General features: G+C 36.7%; 1 protein-coding gene across 1 annotated transcript in view; it reads left to right on the top strand.

Moving 5' to 3' along the window:
* The window catches only part of VPS13C (vacuolar protein sorting 13 homolog C (S. cerevisiae)), a gene marked incomplete at both ends in the record, with an annotated part of 66912 nt that overhangs the window by 32565 nt on the left and 13780 nt on the right, over positions 1 to 20567 (top strand). The window contains 19 exons of the mRNA XM_009581663.1: positions 872 to 1028; positions 1903 to 2033; positions 3277 to 3446; positions 4013 to 4251; positions 5781 to 6010; positions 6796 to 6888; positions 7906 to 8271; positions 9556 to 9645; positions 10071 to 10226; positions 11269 to 11533; positions 12369 to 12529; positions 13047 to 13168; positions 13417 to 13715; positions 15065 to 15450; positions 16513 to 16617; positions 17373 to 17537; positions 17891 to 18019; positions 19295 to 19428; positions 19817 to 19943. Coding sequence (XP_009579958.1) covers positions 872 to 1028; positions 1903 to 2033; positions 3277 to 3446; positions 4013 to 4251; positions 5781 to 6010; positions 6796 to 6888; positions 7906 to 8271; positions 9556 to 9645; positions 10071 to 10226; positions 11269 to 11533; positions 12369 to 12529; positions 13047 to 13168; positions 13417 to 13715; positions 15065 to 15450; positions 16513 to 16617; positions 17373 to 17537; positions 17891 to 18019; positions 19295 to 19428; positions 19817 to 19943 — 3525 coding nt within the window. The remainder of the gene's footprint in view (positions 1 to 871; positions 1029 to 1902; positions 2034 to 3276; positions 3447 to 4012; positions 4252 to 5780; positions 6011 to 6795; positions 6889 to 7905; positions 8272 to 9555; positions 9646 to 10070; positions 10227 to 11268; positions 11534 to 12368; positions 12530 to 13046; positions 13169 to 13416; positions 13716 to 15064; positions 15451 to 16512; positions 16618 to 17372; positions 17538 to 17890; positions 18020 to 19294; positions 19429 to 19816; positions 19944 to 20567) is intronic.

The following is a 20567-nucleotide window of genomic DNA, read 5'->3' as shown; positions in this document are numbered from 1 at the left end:
TGTGGAGTTAGCATTTAAAATCTACATTTAAGATTTTAAATTGTTTAATCTGTAATATTCAGGTTATTTGAGTGTTTAGTAGATTTATTACAAATTAAAAGGGTAGATGTGGATCTCTGATATACAACAGTTCAAAATTACGGTTGATATCTTTGCAGAAGGAGGGCTTTGCTTTTTCTTTTCCTACATTAACCATATGGATTTAAGTGGGTAAAAACAGACTGAGGGGGCCTCTTAGTTGTTCATGAACCCTATTTCATTCCTGTATCTGTGCTGTGACCAAATGTAGCACTGGTGAAGCACAGAGGAATAAGATACTGAAGAAGTACCAGTAAAAAAAATTAAATGTAAAAAAAAATATTCTAACACTATGTGTTATGGGCTAAGTGACTGCATTTTGTCACTTATTACTGCTTTTTTCATGATCATGTCATGTTATCATTGGATTCAGATTCATTAACTCTCTAAAGGCCTATTTAATGACAGTTACTTTAGTGTATACAATGTAAATCTTGGCTTTAATGTTATCTGGTTGTGTTTCTGGATTACTGAGTTGTTAAGAAGTGCTTATGATCGTCAATTACTCATATTTTTAGCAGGCGAAGAGCCTTTACAAGAATAGAAAGTGTTTATCATGTGGAGTGTTAGTTCTTCTTTAACTCCTGTTCATACAAGTAACAAATGATATTTTAAGAAAAACTGTCAAATTATTTAGGGTGTTTTGGCCAGGATAATTTTGACCAGACAGCTTCTTTATGGTGGAAACAGCATGTTTCTTCTCAACATTTGCATACTATTGATAAAGATAGGGTTCTGTGTTGAAAAGAAATACTGTCACCAAAAATGAAGTTGTGGGTGTATCACTTTACAGATTGCACTCAGTGAAGATGATCTAACTGTTGTCATGAAAATTTTACTTGAAAACCTTGGAGGAGCTTCTTCCCAGCCAAATACTGTGCAAGAGAATGTTGAAGATACGCAGATACTCAAAAAAGGGAAAGTTCCAAATGAATCTGATTTCTGTGAGGGTATGTTCAATTCAAAAGCTGAATATGTTCAGGCAGAGGGCTATTTGCAAATTCAAACATCATATTTATCTGAAGCACTTAGATGTGTGTAAATAAATTCTTTTTCTTAATTGTTACATATGTATTGTGTACATGAAAAGTTAGAAATAAGAATGTATGCACATACATGGAATGTGAGCTGTGGATGGTCAGAAGTTTTTGTAGTGTGTTTTTTGCGATTCATTTTTTTATAAGATGGTATTCTTCAGTCTATATCAATGACTCTTATAAGTTGCAGGTGATTTAAAAAAGAAAAAAGCCAAACCAACTACCCCAGAATGTTAATGCACAATTATAACAATTGAGGATATTATTAGTATTCAAATAGCGTGTTAATGTAAACAGTGTATGTCTCTGGATAGAATATTGTTAACATTTTGCCAAAATGGTTTTTTTTTTGTCCAAAACTTAACATTCTCAATGTCAAAAAATTACTGTTCAACCAATAGTTAATTTGCTATACTATGAGAAGAAACTGGAAGGAAAAGTAGTGCAAACTCCTTGAGCAGCCTTGGTACTTCTTGTAGTTCTTCATTAAAATGAATTAAGAACTGCAGTAAATTAATGACAGCTTTTTTTAAGGTTCTTAAACCACTCTGTGCTAGGTAATTTTAGCATGCATTGAATAGAACAAAGTGATACTGAGTAAATAAAAGTGCGGATTGTTCTGAGTAATCTTCTGGATTTAGAGCTTTTCCACTTTTTTTGACTTTCAAAATCTTAATTAAAACAAGCAAACAAAAATACCCAACCAAAAAACAACCCCAAACCCAGAAAACCGCCTCCAAGCCCAGTGTTCTAAAGAAATGTAAAAATATTTTCTTTTCACTGACAGGTCCTCTTCTTGCTTTTGGACAAAAAAAAGTTTCTACAGTTCAGTCTTCTGCGGAATGTTATACAACGCTTAAATTTGACTTTAATTTTGAGTCACTTTCAGTAACTCTCTACAACAGTGATATGAATCAGGTTTGTGACAAAGCTTTTACCATACAGATGGGGTGGGGAACTTAGGCTTCTCATATGGACAAAACTCAGGATAGTAAAACAGACAGTTTCGTTGGTTGTGTTGGCTTTCTAATGCTTGCCTTATGAAGCTTATGCAATTTATCCTGGAACTTTGAGGTTTTATGGGCAGAGAATGTCCGTAATATGAAGGACGTAAGTGCATTTCTAAAAATCACACTAAGAAAAAAAAAAATAAAATCAACCAACCAAAACCACCCACCATTTGATTTGGTCATTCAAGCCTTGATTCCAGTTATCCAAAATAAAAATGAAAATTTGAAAAGCAGGAATTGCAAGCCTAGATGATGCTAGTTCTATGCGTGGTGCTTATATAGTTAGCAAGCAGATCCAAGGTGTACATGGCCCATACTTCCCTCTTACATATCCCTGAGTGTGATCAATCATGAACTTCCTGCACTGAAAACAGAAGAGAAAGATGTGCAATGTTGCCTTGTTTTTATGACTTAATATGCTCTGTCCAGATGTGAAGGTGCTTGCTTTATGCTAGAATCATAGAATAGTTTGGATTGGAAGGGACCTTTAAAGGTCATCTAGTCCAACCCCCCTGCCATGGGCAGGGACATCTTCAACTAGATCAGGTTGCTCAGAGCCCCGTCCAACCTGACCCTGAGTGTTTCCAGGGATGGGGCATCTACCACCTCTCTGGGCAACCTGTGCCAGTGTTTCACCACCCTTGGTATATACTGTGCGGTAGTTTTGCATTTAAAATAACTATAATGGAAGAATCTGTGGTGCTTTTTGTATGAGGGGTGTATAGTTTAAAAAAGTTCTTGTGAAATGAGCTTCACAGGAAGAAACACACTGTAATGGGATTTTATTTTAATTTCTTCTTCATATCCTTTCTGCTTATTGGTGAGGTCCTGGTTGTAAATGAGTTAGTGTGACGGGAGCAGAGGAAGCCTCTGGTAGGAGGTTCAGAGTTGAGATGGATTATCCTTCGGTCACGCATTCTGAACAACTGCTAGAAATGTGGTGAAGAAACAACTTTACTACAACCCAACTTGTTCTTTCTGTTTTATCAGTGAGTTTCTTGAACTAATTTTTATGATTGGAGGACTGATGACAACAACAGGCTAACTGGATCCTTCAATTCATGAATCAAAATGCACGTGGCTAGCAGCAAGGGAAACGTGCTTATTACTTTGTTTTGTGATAACTAGTCGTGCTATTTCTCATTATGTAGAAGTCTCTGCGTTCGCTGCATAGTGACAAATTACGCCTTGGTGAACTCCGACTGCATCTCATGGCATCATCGGGAAAGATGTTTTCAGATGGCTCAATGGATATTAATGTTAAACTCAAGGCATGTACCCTGGATGATCTCAGAGAAGGAATTCAGAATGTGACTGCAAGGTAAGTTTGAGTGCATCAGAAATGAAAAAACTCCATGCAACTTGTGAGGAAGACTGTTTCCTTGTTCTATACTTTGTTTCACATGGGATTGATAAAACTTAGTAGGGCTGTCAGTTGTTGCCTGTCGTACTGTGCTCTAAAGCAATGAATGATGTAATTTTAATAATGTGAAGCAAGTGTCGTCTTTTATATGTTGATTTCCTAGGTTGTCCAAAACAAAAAAAAATACCTGGGAGGCTTGAGTATTACAGTAAACTGTGTAGAACAGCTGAGTAGAGAGCAACCAGCCTCAGCTAGAGAGTTCTATGCACTGAAACTTTAGTCTGATTGTTACATGCAGCATACGTGGTTCCGAAACTGTAGCACACAAATTTTAAATTGAAATTAGTCTTCCGTTAGAGAAGTCTATACCCTCTTATTTCTGGAGGAAACACTGATTTCTTATGTTGTAATTCTTATTTATAAATGGCACGGGGAGAAAAAATAGCACTACTTAACGCATCCTCGTTTTTCCAGATCTATGTGTTACAATGTTTGAAATATTTCTTCTTAAACTCGTTTTCCAGAATGATAGACAAGAAGGATGACACAAGTGACAGTTCTATGATAGATATAAGCTACACGCAGGATGAAAGTGGAACTGAAGTCGTTGCTGTCCTTGACAAGCTGTACATATGTGCCAGTATGGAGTTTTTGTTGACAGTAGCGGATTTTTTCATTAACTCAATGGCAGCATCTTCAACTGAAAGATCTGCACAGTTGCAATTAAAGCACATTGCTTCTGGGAAATCCAAGCCAGAAACAGGTCTGTAAAACTGATTTCCACCCCCACCCCCACTCCCCTCCTTTATAGACTTCATACTGAAAATAAATCATCCAGAAGTTTTCAAGATGCTATCTTGCTATTAGACTTAAGAAATGAGTTTATTCTTCGCAATATGTAAATTGGCCACTGATACCATAGACTATTGTAAGCAGTAGTAGTTCTAAAACTGGTGTGTTAAGTAGTGGAGTTGTGCTCTCCAGCATAGCTAAATATTGAAAAGCACTCATGCTAAACAGGATTTTTACCCATGTAATATTGCAAAGAAAGCATCCTTAGGGTAAAAAGTGCCATGTAGGTAGTAGTTAAGGAAGTAAAAAGAACAACTTACTCTTCAAAGATGAGTGGCGAAGAATGTCGTACCCTTTTTTCTGCAAGTTGTGTATTTTGAAACTGTAGGTTATTATTTCAGTTGAGTTACAGAAAACTACGTTTTTGATTAACAGCTTTTCTCTTTTTGGTTGAAGACTGAAGGTAAAGCATGATGAAACAAGGGCGAGAAAGACCACTTCTGAGTTTGGGGTTTTTTTTTTTTGGTAGGTTTTAAGTGATTTCTAGGCTTTCCTGAGTTGTGGTCAGACCTAATCTGTGGGTTGTGTTGTCTAGCCAGTTCCCAACAGCCCTCCCTTTCTTTGGGAAACTTGGCAGAGTGCTAGGAGTGAGCCTTAGGTTTTATGAATTGCCCTAGTGGTGTCAGCAGTTGACTTCCTCTCCTCTTCCCTTGTTGGAAATATGCACGAGTCCTGTGATGAGGGAGGGATGGCACACACTCCAGAAAAATGGCACTTGCAGGGGCTGCTCAGGACTACCTAAATGTGTTGCTAGCTGCAACCCATGGTGCCTAGCTTTCTTTGCTTTTCCTGTAGTGTACTGAGCCTCAACTTGGCACCTGTTCCATTGCATAGGTGTGATACTCCAATATTTCCAGCAAGTGTTAGGCGTGAGTAACGCATATAATGAGTCCTAGTGTGCAGGAGGGTCACATACCACTATACTGCCTATCATTGAGAACCAAAGTGATTTGATCCATCACTCTAGAGAGTCTTGTTTCTAACTCAGATAAATATAATAGATTTCTCTCCCTCTGTTTGGAGACTGAGTGGATATTCAGGTGAGAAATTGTATATTGCTAATTTGATTCCAATAAGTAAATTTTCACTCTGAAGAAGTTAGTTACTTTAGGTATTGAGCCAGAAGATAACCATTTCCAACTTGGATTTGTAGAGCCAGTGCTTAGGTTGACTACAGTGTATAGAGCTAATACTGTCTCTTTACAATATTGAAACAAACATGCTCTTCAAAACAAAACTTCTGACCAGTTTGCTGCTGATTTCTGGACACTATGTGATAGTCAGTTTCAGTGAAGTATTCCTGTAAAAATTGAGACATTATTTGTTAAATTTGTACTTCTAAAATTATGTAGCAATTTTTATGCATGGTTTAGGTATTATGTACATAATAATGCTTTCAAACCTTTTATATTCAAGGGTTTTTTTTACTTATTTTCACAGAAATATCTGTACGGCCAAATATGACAGTAAAAGCTGTGATCATGGATCCAGAAATTGTATTTGTTGCTAATTTGACCAATGCTGAAGCCCCTGCCTTAAAAGTTTCCTTCCAATGTGACTTTTCTCTGACATCTGGAAAGCTTGCACGAAGGATGACCGCTCAAGTGAAGAGCTTCAAAGTGTTGGCCTGTGCCTTTCTCAAAGAAAAACAAGACAAGAGTGTTACTACAGTAAGAAAACTTGTTTTTCATAATGAAAAACGTAATGAGAACTGTTGGCAGGCATGTCTTTTAGTTGGCATACCCATAGCACTCAGAAAATTCAGTTTTCCTATCATTGATTATTATGAAGAGAGGAAGGGACTGTGCATCTCTGGTATGCCATTTAAAGGTGAATCTTTTATTAGTAGGTGCAAGACTTCATCACACAGAGCTCTGTCTAAAAGCTGTGTAGTGCATTTGTAAATTAAATTAGAAGTTTCTTATTAAAGAAATCGTACGAGGGGTTTTGAAGACTAAGAATACCCCTCTGCAACTTTGTTTACTGCCTATCAGTTTACTTGTTGCAGTAGAGTGTGCTGATCAGCATGTTGTCTGGAACTTCATCTACTCATTCCTGGCAGGGAGCATTGAGCCACAAGGGTGGCCTGGGTGGTTCATCTCACACATGGTATCTTTCCTTATGCATTTAGTTTTCTTAAGGATTCAGGGGTTTTTTTGACTATACCATCTGTCTATCTGTGTGTTGGGGTTTTGTTTTGTCTGTTATTTAAGCCTTATGTCAAAAGCTTTTATTTCACTTACTTTTAACCTTCCAGTACAAAATTGCTTTTGTGCAAATTTGGGTGCTGGAATGAAGCACAGTAATGCTGTGGAAAGAATGCTGTTACTCCGAAACATGTTGTTATTTTATGGGATTAGCATCCCTTTGGCCTATGAGATTAAACAATACAAGACCATTTGAAAAGGTTAGATTCCAGAGTTGCCTTAATAATCAAATTATATTTTTCACTCAGGTGTTACGGCCATGTTCTTTGGTCATGGAAAATATGATGCATGTCTCAGGGTTGCAAACTGTGGTAGTAACAATAGAAGAACTTACTATAAAGGTAAGACTATTAAAACTGTCTTTGGAAGAACAGGTGTGTTTCTCAAGCTGTAGCTTGGGGTTTTTTTAATTTTCGTATTGCTATTTAAAATTTTGATTTTTGCCATTGGTTTAATTCCAGAAACAGGCATTTATTCTTTTTAGAGCTGCTCTGTGTGGGAAAAAATCATTACATGTTCCTTGTTTTGGCAATCTCTTGGCAAAAAAAGACTAATTCAACTACTTCAGATACTAGGATTCCTCCTACCAGTTTCTTCCAAATTTATGAAACAACCCTTCCTCCTGCCACCACCACCACTATTTTTCTATTCAGAGAGACTTACAAGTAGGAGCACGCACACATGTGCGTGTAAATTTAAGGCTGTTAACATGATTTCCAGAATAATATACAATGTGAAATACCTTGTTCTTAATAGGTAAATTAATAATTGTGTCGATAGTAAAAGTCTTTCTGAATGTAATTTGCTAATTCTCCTATAAAAAGTTCACAGATCTGCATTTGTGATCTGAAAAGGTGGTCAGTGGTGAAGTCTTAAACTGTAAGCAATAGTATGTTGTTCCTAAAGCATAAAGCTTTTGACAGATGTACTGTACTGCTAATTGAAATGGTGGTGTACACAACTCTTCAAACATGCTTTTTTGAACACCTTGAAGATCTTAAAAATAGATTCATGTTTTACAATGTAGTAGGGAAAAGGCTGATGCTGACTGCTGTTATGGGAGTACCACGTATCAGTAAAGTGAAATTCTAAGCTAAGAATTTTGTTCTTGAGCCTGTGGGATTGTGAGGGAGGAATTGGGAAATTTTGTAGCAAAGGAAAGTAAAAGGAGGTCCATGAATGGATTCTGTTTCTTTATCTTGGAATTTAAGTTGCAGCTCTTATAAGGGCCTTTAATGCTGTGTACCTCTATGAAGAACCCAAGAGTTATTTGCCACTTGCATTTATCATATGTTTTGTATGTTAATGAGTTTTAAAATGTTTTGAGCTATAAAGGATTTTTTTTTCCTTTGTTCAAGATCTCACCAATAATTCTGAATACTGTGATGACCATTATGGCTGCCATAAAACCCAAAACAACAGAAGAGGATTCTAGAGGAACAACTGAAGTTTCTGAGAATTTGTGGCAAGTGAAGCCTGTAGATCAGTGCAGTGCTTGGTTTCTTGGTGTTGATGTAGCCACAGAAGTAACAGAAACTTTTAAGGACCGTGAACATATTCTGAAACAAGAGAAATTTGACATTGTAGTGAAATCAGTTCAGATCACTTTGGAATGTGGTCTGGGACATCGTACTGTCCCTTTATTGCTAGTAGAATCTGTGTTTTCAGGTGTCCTTAAAAACTGGTCCTCGCTGATGGAGGTCACTGCTGATATGTCACTGGAGGTATGTAGAATCAGATTGTTGGCAGTTTAAAACACTTCCGCACATTTCATAATGTTCAATTAACTTTGTAGTACATTTTCTATGTGCTAAATTAATAATAGGTTTAAATTTTAATGCTCTTAGGAGTTCTTTAGTAGTCAGGCAAGTATGAGTAAGCATAATGTGGTTTTTACAGAAACTTTGCAGTCAATAGTAGATTTTAATGGCAATTGCTACTGTGGAGTAATCTAGTCCTCTCTGTTTCTCTATTATTTTTGCATATTCACTTTTTGCTGTATGAACAATGAGCTTGGCTTAGTTGAATATTAATATTTAACTCTTATTGTCCACCTTTTTTGTTTCTCTAGCATAGTGTTTATTGCTAAGACGGAAGTTACTCTCTTTTCTCAAAATCTTCTCTGCATCTTGGATTGTAATCACACCATATTTGTTTTGCCAGCTATTGCAACTCTTTTCCCCAAGATATGGCAAATTCCGAGATGGTATAAGTCTCTTATGGAAGCAGCATGTTAAAATTTCATACAACCAGATGTGCAGCTGCTCTGTGCAATAGGTTAACTACATCTTAGTTATATTTTGTCAGTTTACCAAATATGCCTCATACTCCATTCTGTACTGGATATACAAGTAGCCTTCTTTCATTGCTTGATGTGCGTATCATAACAGAGTATGGAAGATGCATGCCTCGTCGTATACAACTGGGAGAAGGCACTGTGGTTCCAGAAGGGGGGAGGGATGAGGAAGATAGCTGAAAGGGAGTGTCCAGAACTATTTGGTCCATGACTTCTATTCAGATTTGCAGTGGCTGAAGGGAAGTAAAAACTTGGTGTAGGCTATGAGTTAAATGAATTGTTCCAGTGGACCAGGTTCAGACTAAAGTTTGCTCAGACTAATTGTTATTTCATAGTACAATGACGTACTTGCGGCATTGAAGTTTTTGATCTCAAAGTCATTCTCTCAAACAGTGTAGGAGAGGATAGAGATAGAGACTGCATTATATTAAGCAAAGGTGTTAAAAAGATACGGAGTTACCAGGTTGGTTGCTCTAAAAGCAAGCCAGTTAGTCAATTCTTCAAAAATGATGTCACTTACGAAAAATGTATGATATATTACACTTCTGTGTATTAATTTTTGAAGCCTTTAAAAGTTAATGCTAGACCTCCAAAATGTGAAATGAAGATTGATTGATTGTTTTCTTATTAATGTTTTTCGTACTACATGCTATTGGAAGGGACTCGGTCCTTTATTTTTAGATGCCATATCTAATTTTGATTCTTTCTTTAGATTCATTATTATAATGAAACCTATGCAGTGTGGGAGCCGCTTATTGAACGAATTGAAGGAGGAAAGAAGCAATGGAGTTTAAAGCTGGAAGTATGTATACATACTTGAAACTATGTGAAAAAGTTTGAATAGACAGCTATTTCTTAAAAGCTTTATGTGACAGAACACTGACCTTTTGAATACTATTGCTTTGAGGGAACTATGCAATTTTACATGGGGAAAAAAAAAAATCAGTCTTTAGACATTTTAAGATTTTTCTGGATAACGTTAATTGTCCAGTGCATAGGCAAAATGTAGTGTGTAACCATACATACAGAGAGGAAAGAAAATAACTTGCTTGCCTTTAATGCTGGTATAAATTTCCATGTTTGTGCAAGGTGTCTGAGATTTAGAAGGTAAAGTAGGTTTTCCTTTGCTTGGTGAAATTGTCAAGTGTAGCTCAAGTTTTTTCCTGTTATAACATAGGAGAAAGTAATTTATGTGTTCATAATTGCCTAATGAAATTTTTGTTTTAGATGAAGACTAACCCTGTCCAAGAGAGAAGTTTGATGCCTGGGGATGATTTCATTGTTCTTCCAGAGCCACAAACTGCAGTTAACATCTCTTCGAAGGATACAATGAATATAACAATATCCAAATGTTGTCTTGCTGTTTTCAGTAATCTAGCCAAGGTAGTCCTGATAGGCAGAAGGTGCCAAATTATGTGGTTCTGTAGGAAGTTCTGATTTTTTTTTTTTTTTTTGAAGAACTTTCTGTGCTGCCAGTCACAAGCCAATGACCTTTCTGCAGCCTTGACAAATGTTATCTAGCAGGGCTGAGGAGCTTTACTCTTCTTAGTCCTTTAGGGTTAACAAAAAGGTGGTGCTAGCTTTTGAAAGAAGCACAAATGTGCTTTTGAAGGACTTAAGGAACAGTCCTACAAGCAGGCTGAATGAAAATAAAACCCTGCAATAAACACAACTATTTCCTACAATCCTTTTCCTGAAATATTAAAAGAGAAATTTACTTCCCTTCCATCTTTTCTCCTTAATAGAATACAAAGAAAAGTGTGCATTTTAGGATTGGCCTTCAAACTGTAGAAGCAGAATGTCCAGTGTGTTAAAAATATTTTTTTTTTCTCTATTTTCCTTGTGATAGTAGGTGTGCTTATGAATGTCCTAGGCTTTTCCTTCCCTTTTTTATGGGTGGAAGAAATTTTGGTTACTAAATCAAGCTATTTTTACAGAATGTAACTTATGCCTATTTATTTTTTAATTCTAAATGAGCAACAGTTCTCTAAGTTAGTACTTGCTTATACTATACGTCTATATTAGCAGTCATCTACCATGGCTTTTGTGTAATCAAACAAATGTTTGTAAGCATAAGTTGTGGTTGAATAGGAGGTATGTACATGGTGAATATGCTTGTGACTTCTGTGTCCCAGATCTTATTTTTCTCTTACAACCCAACAACTGTAAAAAAATTCCCTATGAGGAGCACAAGTGCTTATTGTAGCATCAACATTTGCTGCAAATCACAGAACAATAATGAAATTTTCTGAAAGTAACCTTTACTTCCCTGAAATACTACTATACAAAGCATAGATATTGCTATTTTTTTTTTTCTTCTTTTTTCTTTAAAATGGTAGTTGCTGGGAACTGTCTTTTAAAGGCTTTATATGTATGTTATTGTGGCTATTTATGTATGACGTATTATATATGTTTTTAATTACAGGCATTTTCAGAAGGGACTGCATCCACGTTTGACTATTCCTTTAAAGAGACAGCACCCTTCATAGTGAAAAATGCCCTGGGTGTTCCTCTCAAAGTGCTTCCTAGCTCCAATTTTCGGATAGTTGGTTCAGTTGAAAAAGAAAACATGAAAAATGTAGAAACTGGTCAGAACATGGAACTGGAATACTCTGTTTATGAAGCACCCCAACAAGGAAAGTTGTCTGCATTGTACCGACAAGAAAGCTCTGTCTTCTCTTTAAATTTAGGTATTATGCTAGGGAACGCTGTGCATTATGACATGTTGAGAGTGGGAAGATGGGGGAGTCAGCATGGTTAAATTCAATGTGATCAAAATTCAGGTGAAGTACACTGTGTTGAAACTACTTTTGAATACCAATGGCAATTAAAAAAAAAATTAAACCAGCTACTGGACTTTTAAAAAAGGTGTAAAATTCCTTCTCTCCAGTTTTTCAGAGAGTGAAAAGTACAATTTTTTTTCTCCCCCTTTGGAAGAAATAGAAGACATTCTAGTGGAGTCATTGATACATCATCTTACAGACCCCTGGGACATAGGCCTGTGGGTTCCAACTCCTGTTAAACAGGATCTTTATTTCTCATATCCCTGCTACCATTCAGCTTTCTGTAGTTACCCAGTTACTTGAGAGCAGTTACGATTTTTCTGTGTTTTTAGCTTTGCCAGAAAATAATCCTGGGAGAATAGGATATAAAAACTACTCATACATAATCTTCTGTGTTTTTTTTCTTTTTCATCCCATCCCATATGAAGGTACTTGGCCATGATACAAAGATCATGTTCTGTGTTGCATTTTGTTAACGCACCCAACAAATACCTTTGTTTACTGTTTGGTGTATTTATCATGCTATGTATAAATCATAATCTAATGTTATGTCTTCAAGAGTATTCTGACCGTAAAGCTTTCCTTCAATGGTGCTCAAATACCATTTCAAGGTGCTTTTGCCAGAGAGTGCTTTGATCCTGGCTGTTGCAGAGTTTAGAGAAGCTAAAGTATTGTTCAAATAGAAAATGGTTATGTGATTTGTTTTGCCTAATTAAGACTTTTGTTTATTTTTGCGGATTAGAACTTCAAGGATATAAAGAAGTGGTAAACATTCCCATAGCCAAACCAGGTCGACGACTGTACAACATAAGAAATCTTCTTGTTGATCGTTCAGACTCAATCATTGTACAGATAGATGCTGCAGAAGGAAACAAGGTTATTACTGTACGATCTCCTCTGCAGGTAAAAAAACCCAAACCAAACAAACCAAAAGCCTGAAAGCTGTGCTCTTCTCTGAGTGACTTTACTTTTCTTCCTTAATGCATTTTTTTTGAGATCGTACTTTTCCAAAAAGTTACTTGAAGGCAAATTATTAAGTATTTTACTCTATTTGTTATATGAATTTTTATCTGTATTCTGTGTGTGTGTCTTACAGATAAATGAAAAATTTGTTTTTTACTTTTAACTTTTGGCTTTCTAATTTTCTCAACTTTCAGGTTGGAATATGTACTTTTTATGTGACTTGGCATTTTAAGCATGTTTTTCAATTCATGGAACTTAAAAGTAGAATATTTTTCTCATATGCTTGCATATTGTTCTCCTTCAGAAGTGTATTTCTTACTCAGTTGCATAGAAGTCTGTTTTCCAGAGGAGTTTAATTAAATCTATTAATGTTGTTTTTCCTTGTTGCTATTCATACTTTTTCCTTTAGATATTTGTACCATAGAAATGTAATGAAAATTATGCATTTTGATCCTAGATCAAGAACCATTTCTCAATCCCATTTATAATCTATAAACTGGCTAGAGACTCCAAGTCGTTGGAGCCAATTGGCATATCCAAGCCAGAAGAGGAATTTCATGTTCCTTTACATTCATACAGGTACACTTTTTATGTTCTGTAGGGCTGATCTTTGTGAGACTGATGCACAAATACAGCATTAGTGTGGAAGCTTAAATTCGCACTTGGAAGTCTTCCTGACTGGGCTAAAAAACCAAAATGCTACCTTTATTAGGCAATTAGTGTGCTGCAAAAGCCCTTCAGGATGTTAGCAATTACTTTAAAAAGGGTGAAGTCAGCTGTCAATGGAAAACCATTGTGTACCATTACCTGACTTCCTCTTCCCATAGGTGTCATCTGTATGTTCGACCAACAGGAATGTTGGAGGATCAGTTTAAAGAGTCCACGACTTACATAGCCTGGAGGGAAGAGCTACATAGGAGCAATGAAGTAAAGTGCTTGTTACAGTGCCCAGCCATCGAGACAAATTTCTTGCCTCTAATAATCAGCTCAACAGCTGTACCTGATGAACTAAATTTTATTTCAACTTATGGAGAGGAGTGGGATCCTGCCTACATTATTCACCTTTACCCTACACTGACTGTGAGGAATCTTTTACCATACTCCTTGAGATACTTACTTGAGGCAAGTTATTTTATGGTTTTATTTGTAAATCCCTTACTTGATTTTAAGTAAGACTGTATTTACTTAGAAGTGGAGGTGAATGTAGTGTGGAAGATACTGAATGTTGTTTTTTGTATTTTCTATTGTAAATGAGTGAGTCAGCTGATGTATTGATTCTCGGAGTTTTGGGGATTAATTGTTTTTAATTTGGGTGTACCTGGCCAGTTCTGCCTTGCTCCTTAAATATGAATCCTGTACTGGATTGGTTTTTCTCTGTTACATTCTTCTGAGATCCTGTTTGTGTTTTGCAAGATATCTTTTGTTTCACAGGGAGAGGCGTAAGAAAAAGCATCTGAAATTTTTGGAGCTTTTCTTCTATGTAGAAACACAACTTCCCTCCATTCTGACACTGATTCTTTACTGAGGACTACTGTGAGGTCTCCCTTGCACAAATCGGAAGATTTCTTTGTGGGATGCTATACAGACTTTTTTCCTCTTCTTTCAGTATTTTCAGTATCTAGTATTTCTTCATGAAAGCTGAGTGATTTTAGTGAATAGAAAAGGTGGGAGGATTTAGAACTATTACCCTAGTTTGTTCTGTTTTGTCCTACTCACATAACTGGCTGTGGCATTCATTTAGATCTTTCTTTCACCTCTGTCCGACATCCTAATGTCACTATTTCCAGTACTTCTGTAGTCAGAGTCACAGAATGTAGAACAGAGTGCCATTGCCTTAATTGAGGAGCTAGAAACTAGTAATTCAAATCTATTTCTGAAGTCACCATACCTGTAGATGGGTATGTGCTTATTGTCTTCACATCCCTTGACTAATCAAGCCTGGCCACTGTTCAATACAGTAAAATATACTGTTTCTCAGTAAAAATTAGGAAAGCTGCTGTTGTGGGATGCTACTGCCTGAGGGAAGCTGTGCTACCAAACAGTATGGCACAGCTGCTGGCTTTCTGCCTTGGGTGTTCTTTAATGTGAAAAGTCCTGACTGTACATCTGCAGCACAGTGAAATTCAGTGTTGCACCTAGTATTGCAAGTATATGAATAAGAACTCATTGCCAAAATCCCTTGAAAATCATGGAGGAGGGAGGGAGGGAACAGAGACAGGGCATACATTGGAACTAGTTTGGCTTCCTGAAATCCAGAATTAAGCAGTCTTTACTGTCCTGCAGGAAAAGTGCAATTGATATAAAATTATTCATAGGATCAGGCTCAAACGAAAGTGGTTGGAGACTGGGACATGTGGTGCTGAGATATCTGAAACATGTGCATCCTGCAAGAGAAGAATAAAATGCTGTTTTTTGAATACCTAAATTTTATATATTAAAAACTTAATTTGCCCCTTTTAATTTTGGTACAGGGAGCAGCAGAAGCCCGTGAATTGATGGAAGGGAGTGCTGCAGATGTTTTTCATTCAAGAATCAATGGAGAAATAATGGAGCTTGTGTTGATAAAATATCAAGGCAAAGACTGGAATGGGCATCTTAAAATTTGTGATGGGATGCCTGAATTTTTCTCCGTGTGTTTCACATCCCATTCTGCAACAGTGATGACAGTGGATATTTACATACATACTAGGCGAATTGGAAGCCGTATGATCTTGTCTGTGTTCAGTCCTTATTGGATAATCAACAAGACTTCACGTATTCTCCAGTATCAAGCTGAAGACACTCATGTGAAGCACCCAGCAGACTACAGAGATATTGTTTTGTTCTCCTTTAAAAAGAAAAATATTTTTAGTAAAAATAAGGTATGGTTATTTTAGGTGGTGGTTGTTGTGGTGGTGTTTTAAAATCCTGCTCTGAGGGGGGAAAAACCACAGGCATGCGCGCTCACACCCCCCACACGTATTTGTCTAAGGAATTTTTTTGGTAGTATTTAAATCTATAGACTTTCATTTGGCTGCTGCTTTCTTCTTGTTCATTATACTTTTTGGATTAAGTAGAAGGGAAGGCAGGAAGACAGAAAGTCTATTGCAACTTTTTCCAGGTCTTGCACTGCATCCCATTGGCTAGCTTTCATCCTGGCCAGAAGCAGGCTGATGGTATGGAATGGTTAGGGCCTGAAAACTTAGTGGGTACCCTGCCAGAAAATTGTTTCCTTGGGGAGAGGAATTTAATGTAGATATGTAAATTAAGAGTGTGGACTCCCTTTATAGTCAAAAGGAAGGCTGCTCTGAATCTTCCTGTGGAGGCGTTTTCCACTGAATAAAGAGGAATCACAGGCTTGTGTTTTACTCCACTAGGTACTTTGACATTTAAAATGCACGATGTAAATATTCTGTCCAACGTTAAACGTATTTATTTTGTTTTGATTTTGTTTTGACGTGATATTTGCATGGTCAAATGAAGAGTACTGTAGTAGAGGATTTTTTTCTGAAGTGGCCTTTCTTTCCTTTTAAATATATTTTTTCACCCAACAATAGTTGAAAAAATAGTTGAAGAAACAGTTTTGACAAGGTGTTCTTTTGATTATTTCCTTCGCCCTCTTCAAGTTTGTGAAGCACCACAAAATTGTAGCTTTTTTTCCCATCTATGTATGTGCTGTCATGAACATAAGAGTCGATGAGGACTCATCTGTTTTGCTGCCCTTTACTGTAACATCTTTCCCAGAACTCAGGCACAGACTAACAAATCAGAATATGAGTGATACTACATTCTTAAGCTTACCTTAACTTATAGAAGGTTTTAAATGCACTTAAGTGTCATCTTTATACTGCTACATGTGATATAATTGCACTCCATAATGCATGAACTATAAAATTAAAATGAATTTATTTAAGTACTTTCTATGGTTTTCTTTTTTTGTGTAGATCCAGTTATGTATTTCAACTAGCACTTGGTCCAGTAGCTTTTCCCTTGATACTGTAGGAAGCTATGGATGTGTCAGGTGTTCAGCTAATAACATGGACTATCTGGTAAGATAGGTTTCTGTGTTTTGTGATGCTCTCCTGGGGTTCTTTTGGCTTGACTTCTTTTTCTCCTTAAGGCTTTTGTTTCACTACTTACACTGCTTTTAGATCAGGGAAATATTTAACGTCTAGGGTAATAGTTTTTATGCCCCAGCTATTCAGGTCTGCACCTGGTGACAAGTAGTTTCACCAACAGAAATTTCAGTGTAATTCATAAACATGTGGTTTATATAACAAATGTGTAATACTGGCTGTTCAAAAATACAGTGGTGAACTTGAGTAGTGGAGATAAGAGTTCACGTTCAAAATTCATAACTGTTTGCAAGTGTTTAGATCTTCACTCAGTAGCCTTGTCTAAGACTACATTTCCACAACTAAGCAGAATAAAGAATACACTTTAAAATAATATGCAGATATGTGGGGAGTTGTGTTTCTGTATACTCTTTAACTGATCTCCGATGATATGATCATTTTAGGTTGTCTTGATTTACTGTAGAAGGATTCCTGTTGGATTTTCCCCACAAATGCTACAGCTACAAAATGCTACAGCTAAAACTGTCTCTTTACCATTGTGTTAATTGTGTTGCATAGTCAGCTGATCTTAGTGCATGCTGTTCGGTTCTTTCATCACAGGTGTTCAGAACAGGAGTGTTGTGTGCTAGCCTTTGTAATTACAGTAATGTTGGCTTTTCTTTTTTCCATCCTGACTTTTCTCTTAAGCTTGTTGTTGATTGTATGCTCAAATTGCCCTTATTCAACAGGTTGGAGTTAGCATCAAAATGAGCAGTTTTAACCTTACAAGGATAGTTACCTTCACTCCATTCTACACAATAGCAAACAAATCTTCTCTGGAACTAGAAGTTGGAGAAATTGGTCCAAATGGCTCTTTTCCAACTAATAAATGGAATTATATCTCGGCTTCAGAGGTAATGTTTCAGGTTTTTTCCTTTGGATGTTATAGACAAACGACGGGTCTCTAGCTATCACTTAAGGAAAAAGCAGTTCTCTTATAGAAGCTCTGTCACTTATGATGGCATGAAGTGCATACTTAACATCTCAGGGCAACTTGAACAGCACAGGTTGCATATGTTGGTAAATTAATCAAGTCCTTCAGTTTAGATAATTTACTAAATGTGGATGAGATGCTCATCAGTAGATACCGGGTAATAACTAAGGCATTTGAAATAGTTTCAGTCCATAAGACTGTTTCTTTTACTGCTGGCTTACTATATTGAACATAAATGAACTGTTAAAGTCATGGATATTTCTTCTTTTACAGTGTCTTCCATTTTGGCCTGAAAACTCATCTGGTGAACTTTGTGTAAGAGTAGTTGGCTATGAAAGCTCATCTAAACCATTTCTGTTTAAAGCCCAGGATAATGGTACCCTGCTGAGGCTGGAAGAATTGGTGAGACTGACTTTGTGTGGTCTGTTCTTAATATTCCGGTTTAGCCTTATGGTATTGAACTTGGGAAAGCTTGACTCCCCCAGATCATCAAGATGGAAACCTTGTGCCTTAAGGTGTTGGTGCACTGCACTTCAGTTCTGTTGCATAAAAAAGGTTGTGAATCAAGTCTGCAATGTTGTTAATGTTTTTATAGCTGTGTGAAGTGGTCAATTTGATTTAGTTTTGACAAGCTTATAGGAAGCTGAACAGCTCTATTGCTATTACATTAAAAATGGTATACTACACCTCTAACATCTGTTCTTTTGCAGAGGGTATTTCTTAAGTGCCTTTGGTTTGTTTAAGTATTTACCCTAAAATAGAATGTATTTTTTGTTTTCTTGATAAGCTAATACATGTTGGAGACACACAGTTCATGGCTAAAATAATTTATGATTCAATTAGTAGAATCTTAATTATTTAGAACGCACCCTAGACCAACACCTAGACCAAGTCCCTCTGATGAGCGCTGGAGAATCTGTAAGATCATCTTTTTCAAAGGTAGATGTGTCTCCTCCCACCTCTCCTCCAGCCCTTACAACATAGCAAAAAGGTCAATTTATATTGCCAGAGAAGCATTCGAGAAAGCTATCTGAAGAGACTACCCAAAAGGGAAAGCATGAAGTACCTCCTTTGTGTAAGGAAATGAGAAAAAAATGTGCTGCACATATCTCAGAAATATCTTGCAAATATATTGGAAGAAAGCAGGATCTTGAAAGCCATTAGAAGAAAGACTTACGATGATTTGTTTAGAGGTTTAATCAACAGAACTTTTCTGCTCAGTGATCAGTTTGTTAATACGCTACTGATATATTTGTCGTACCTTTAAAAACGTTAGTACGTTTGTCTAGAGTAGCCTTTTGTGTTTTTAAGGAGTATGCAGGAAATTGCAGTTTTTAAATATGACTTTAAGTTTTGTAATGGAAAGTGAAGGCAATGCTTGCCTATACTTTTTCCTGAACTTAGCCAAATAAAGTAATTCTTAAAAATGTTATAACTTGGATATAATTTTTCAATCAAGTTAAATGAACAAATAGTTTGTGAATTTTACTGATGTCTGTCATAAGCCAGTGACCAATGTGTTTGAGCTTACCGTTACTAGATAATGTAGGGTGCATTTCCTTTTTTCATTTGTAAGAGGCTGGTGAAAGACTGATCTAAAAATAATAATTTAGTCTATTCTAACTTGAATTTATGCATAGAACAAATACTGAACTTTCTGTCTAACTTCCTCTCCAGAATGGGGGCTTACTGGTAGATGTGAATGTTTCTGAGCATTCTACTGTCATAAGCTTCTCGGATTACCATGAAGGAGCTGCTCCAGCTCTTATTGTTAACCATACTTCATGGGACTCTCTCAGATATAAACAAAGGTATGTGAAAGAAACAATTCACCATTGGTTGTTTAACCAGGGGATATCCTTTGTGAAGAAAGTAGTTCTCTTTTACCATTATGGTACCTTGAAAAATAGAAAAAACCCTTTCCTTTGTCATATTCTTTTAATGAAGTATTTTTTCTGCTTTTAAGCAGTCTTCATAGTTTGAGAAAGCGGAGAGAATAAAGTGGGAGTATAGATCTCAGTTCACCAAGAGCCTAGCTACAGCTGAACTTGTTTGGAGTGGATAGCCTAGGCCCTTCATGCCTCACCCGAGGAGGCTGGAGAGGTGGAGCGTACAGCACCGTGATCTGCTTGCACCACTTCAATCAGTGGTCTTAACTAGTGAATGCTGTCATTTTACTCCTTTTCTTTTAACCTGCAGTGGATTACAAGAGGAAATGGAGTTGAAACCAAAGCAAGTATGCCTGTTTGCATGGACAGATCCAACTAAAGCAAGAAAATTGATCTGGGGCTACTCCCAAAATTTTGGTGAACATGACCTACTTAAGGTAAATTTCAGAAGCGGAGAAGTAAATGATGAACAAGTCTAGGACTGTAACAAGATTAAAATTGTCTGGGAGAAAGCTTCCTCAGTAACTTTGCATCTGTCTTGTCTTGTAAGAGACTTTTGAGCCTACCACTCTCAGTAGCAAGATTTTTAGGTGTTTAGATTAATATAATCGGAGGATTGGACACAAACTCCAACCTGCATTTTCTCCATGGTTTTCTTGGATATGAAAGAAGGATAAAGTGTAGGAGCTGTGGACATATCTAAATAGTACAGAGGATGAATAATTCACCAATTTTCTAGCAGTGCTGCATTTGGCTTAAGTATCTCCCTAAAGGTGGAGAAAACCCCTGACTGTTGTGACTCTCGCTTCCTACAGGAAATGCTCGCATGGAGCAGAAAATTCTGAGTTGCTCACTAGGAGCTATTTTGGTGTTTGTAACTCATGCAATATTAAAATAGGATAATGTGTGAATGTGGGGGCAAAATAACAATGATCAAGATGGAAAATGAGTTGGGGAAAGAGGGGAACTATAACTAGAAGCAGAGGTAAATATAAGATAAGACTGGGCAAGTATTCTGTTAAAGAATGGGGAAGCAAGCATTGATGGAGGAAGATTTTTCT

This window comes from Fulmarus glacialis, unplaced genomic scaffold (assembly GCF_000690835.1).
Source record: "Fulmarus glacialis isolate BGI_N327 unplaced genomic scaffold, ASM69083v1 scaffold27117, whole genome shotgun sequence".
Classification (NCBI taxonomy): Eukaryota; Metazoa; Chordata; class Aves; order Procellariiformes; family Procellariidae; genus Fulmarus; species Fulmarus glacialis.
This window is presented reverse-complemented; position numbering and strand designations above follow the sequence as displayed.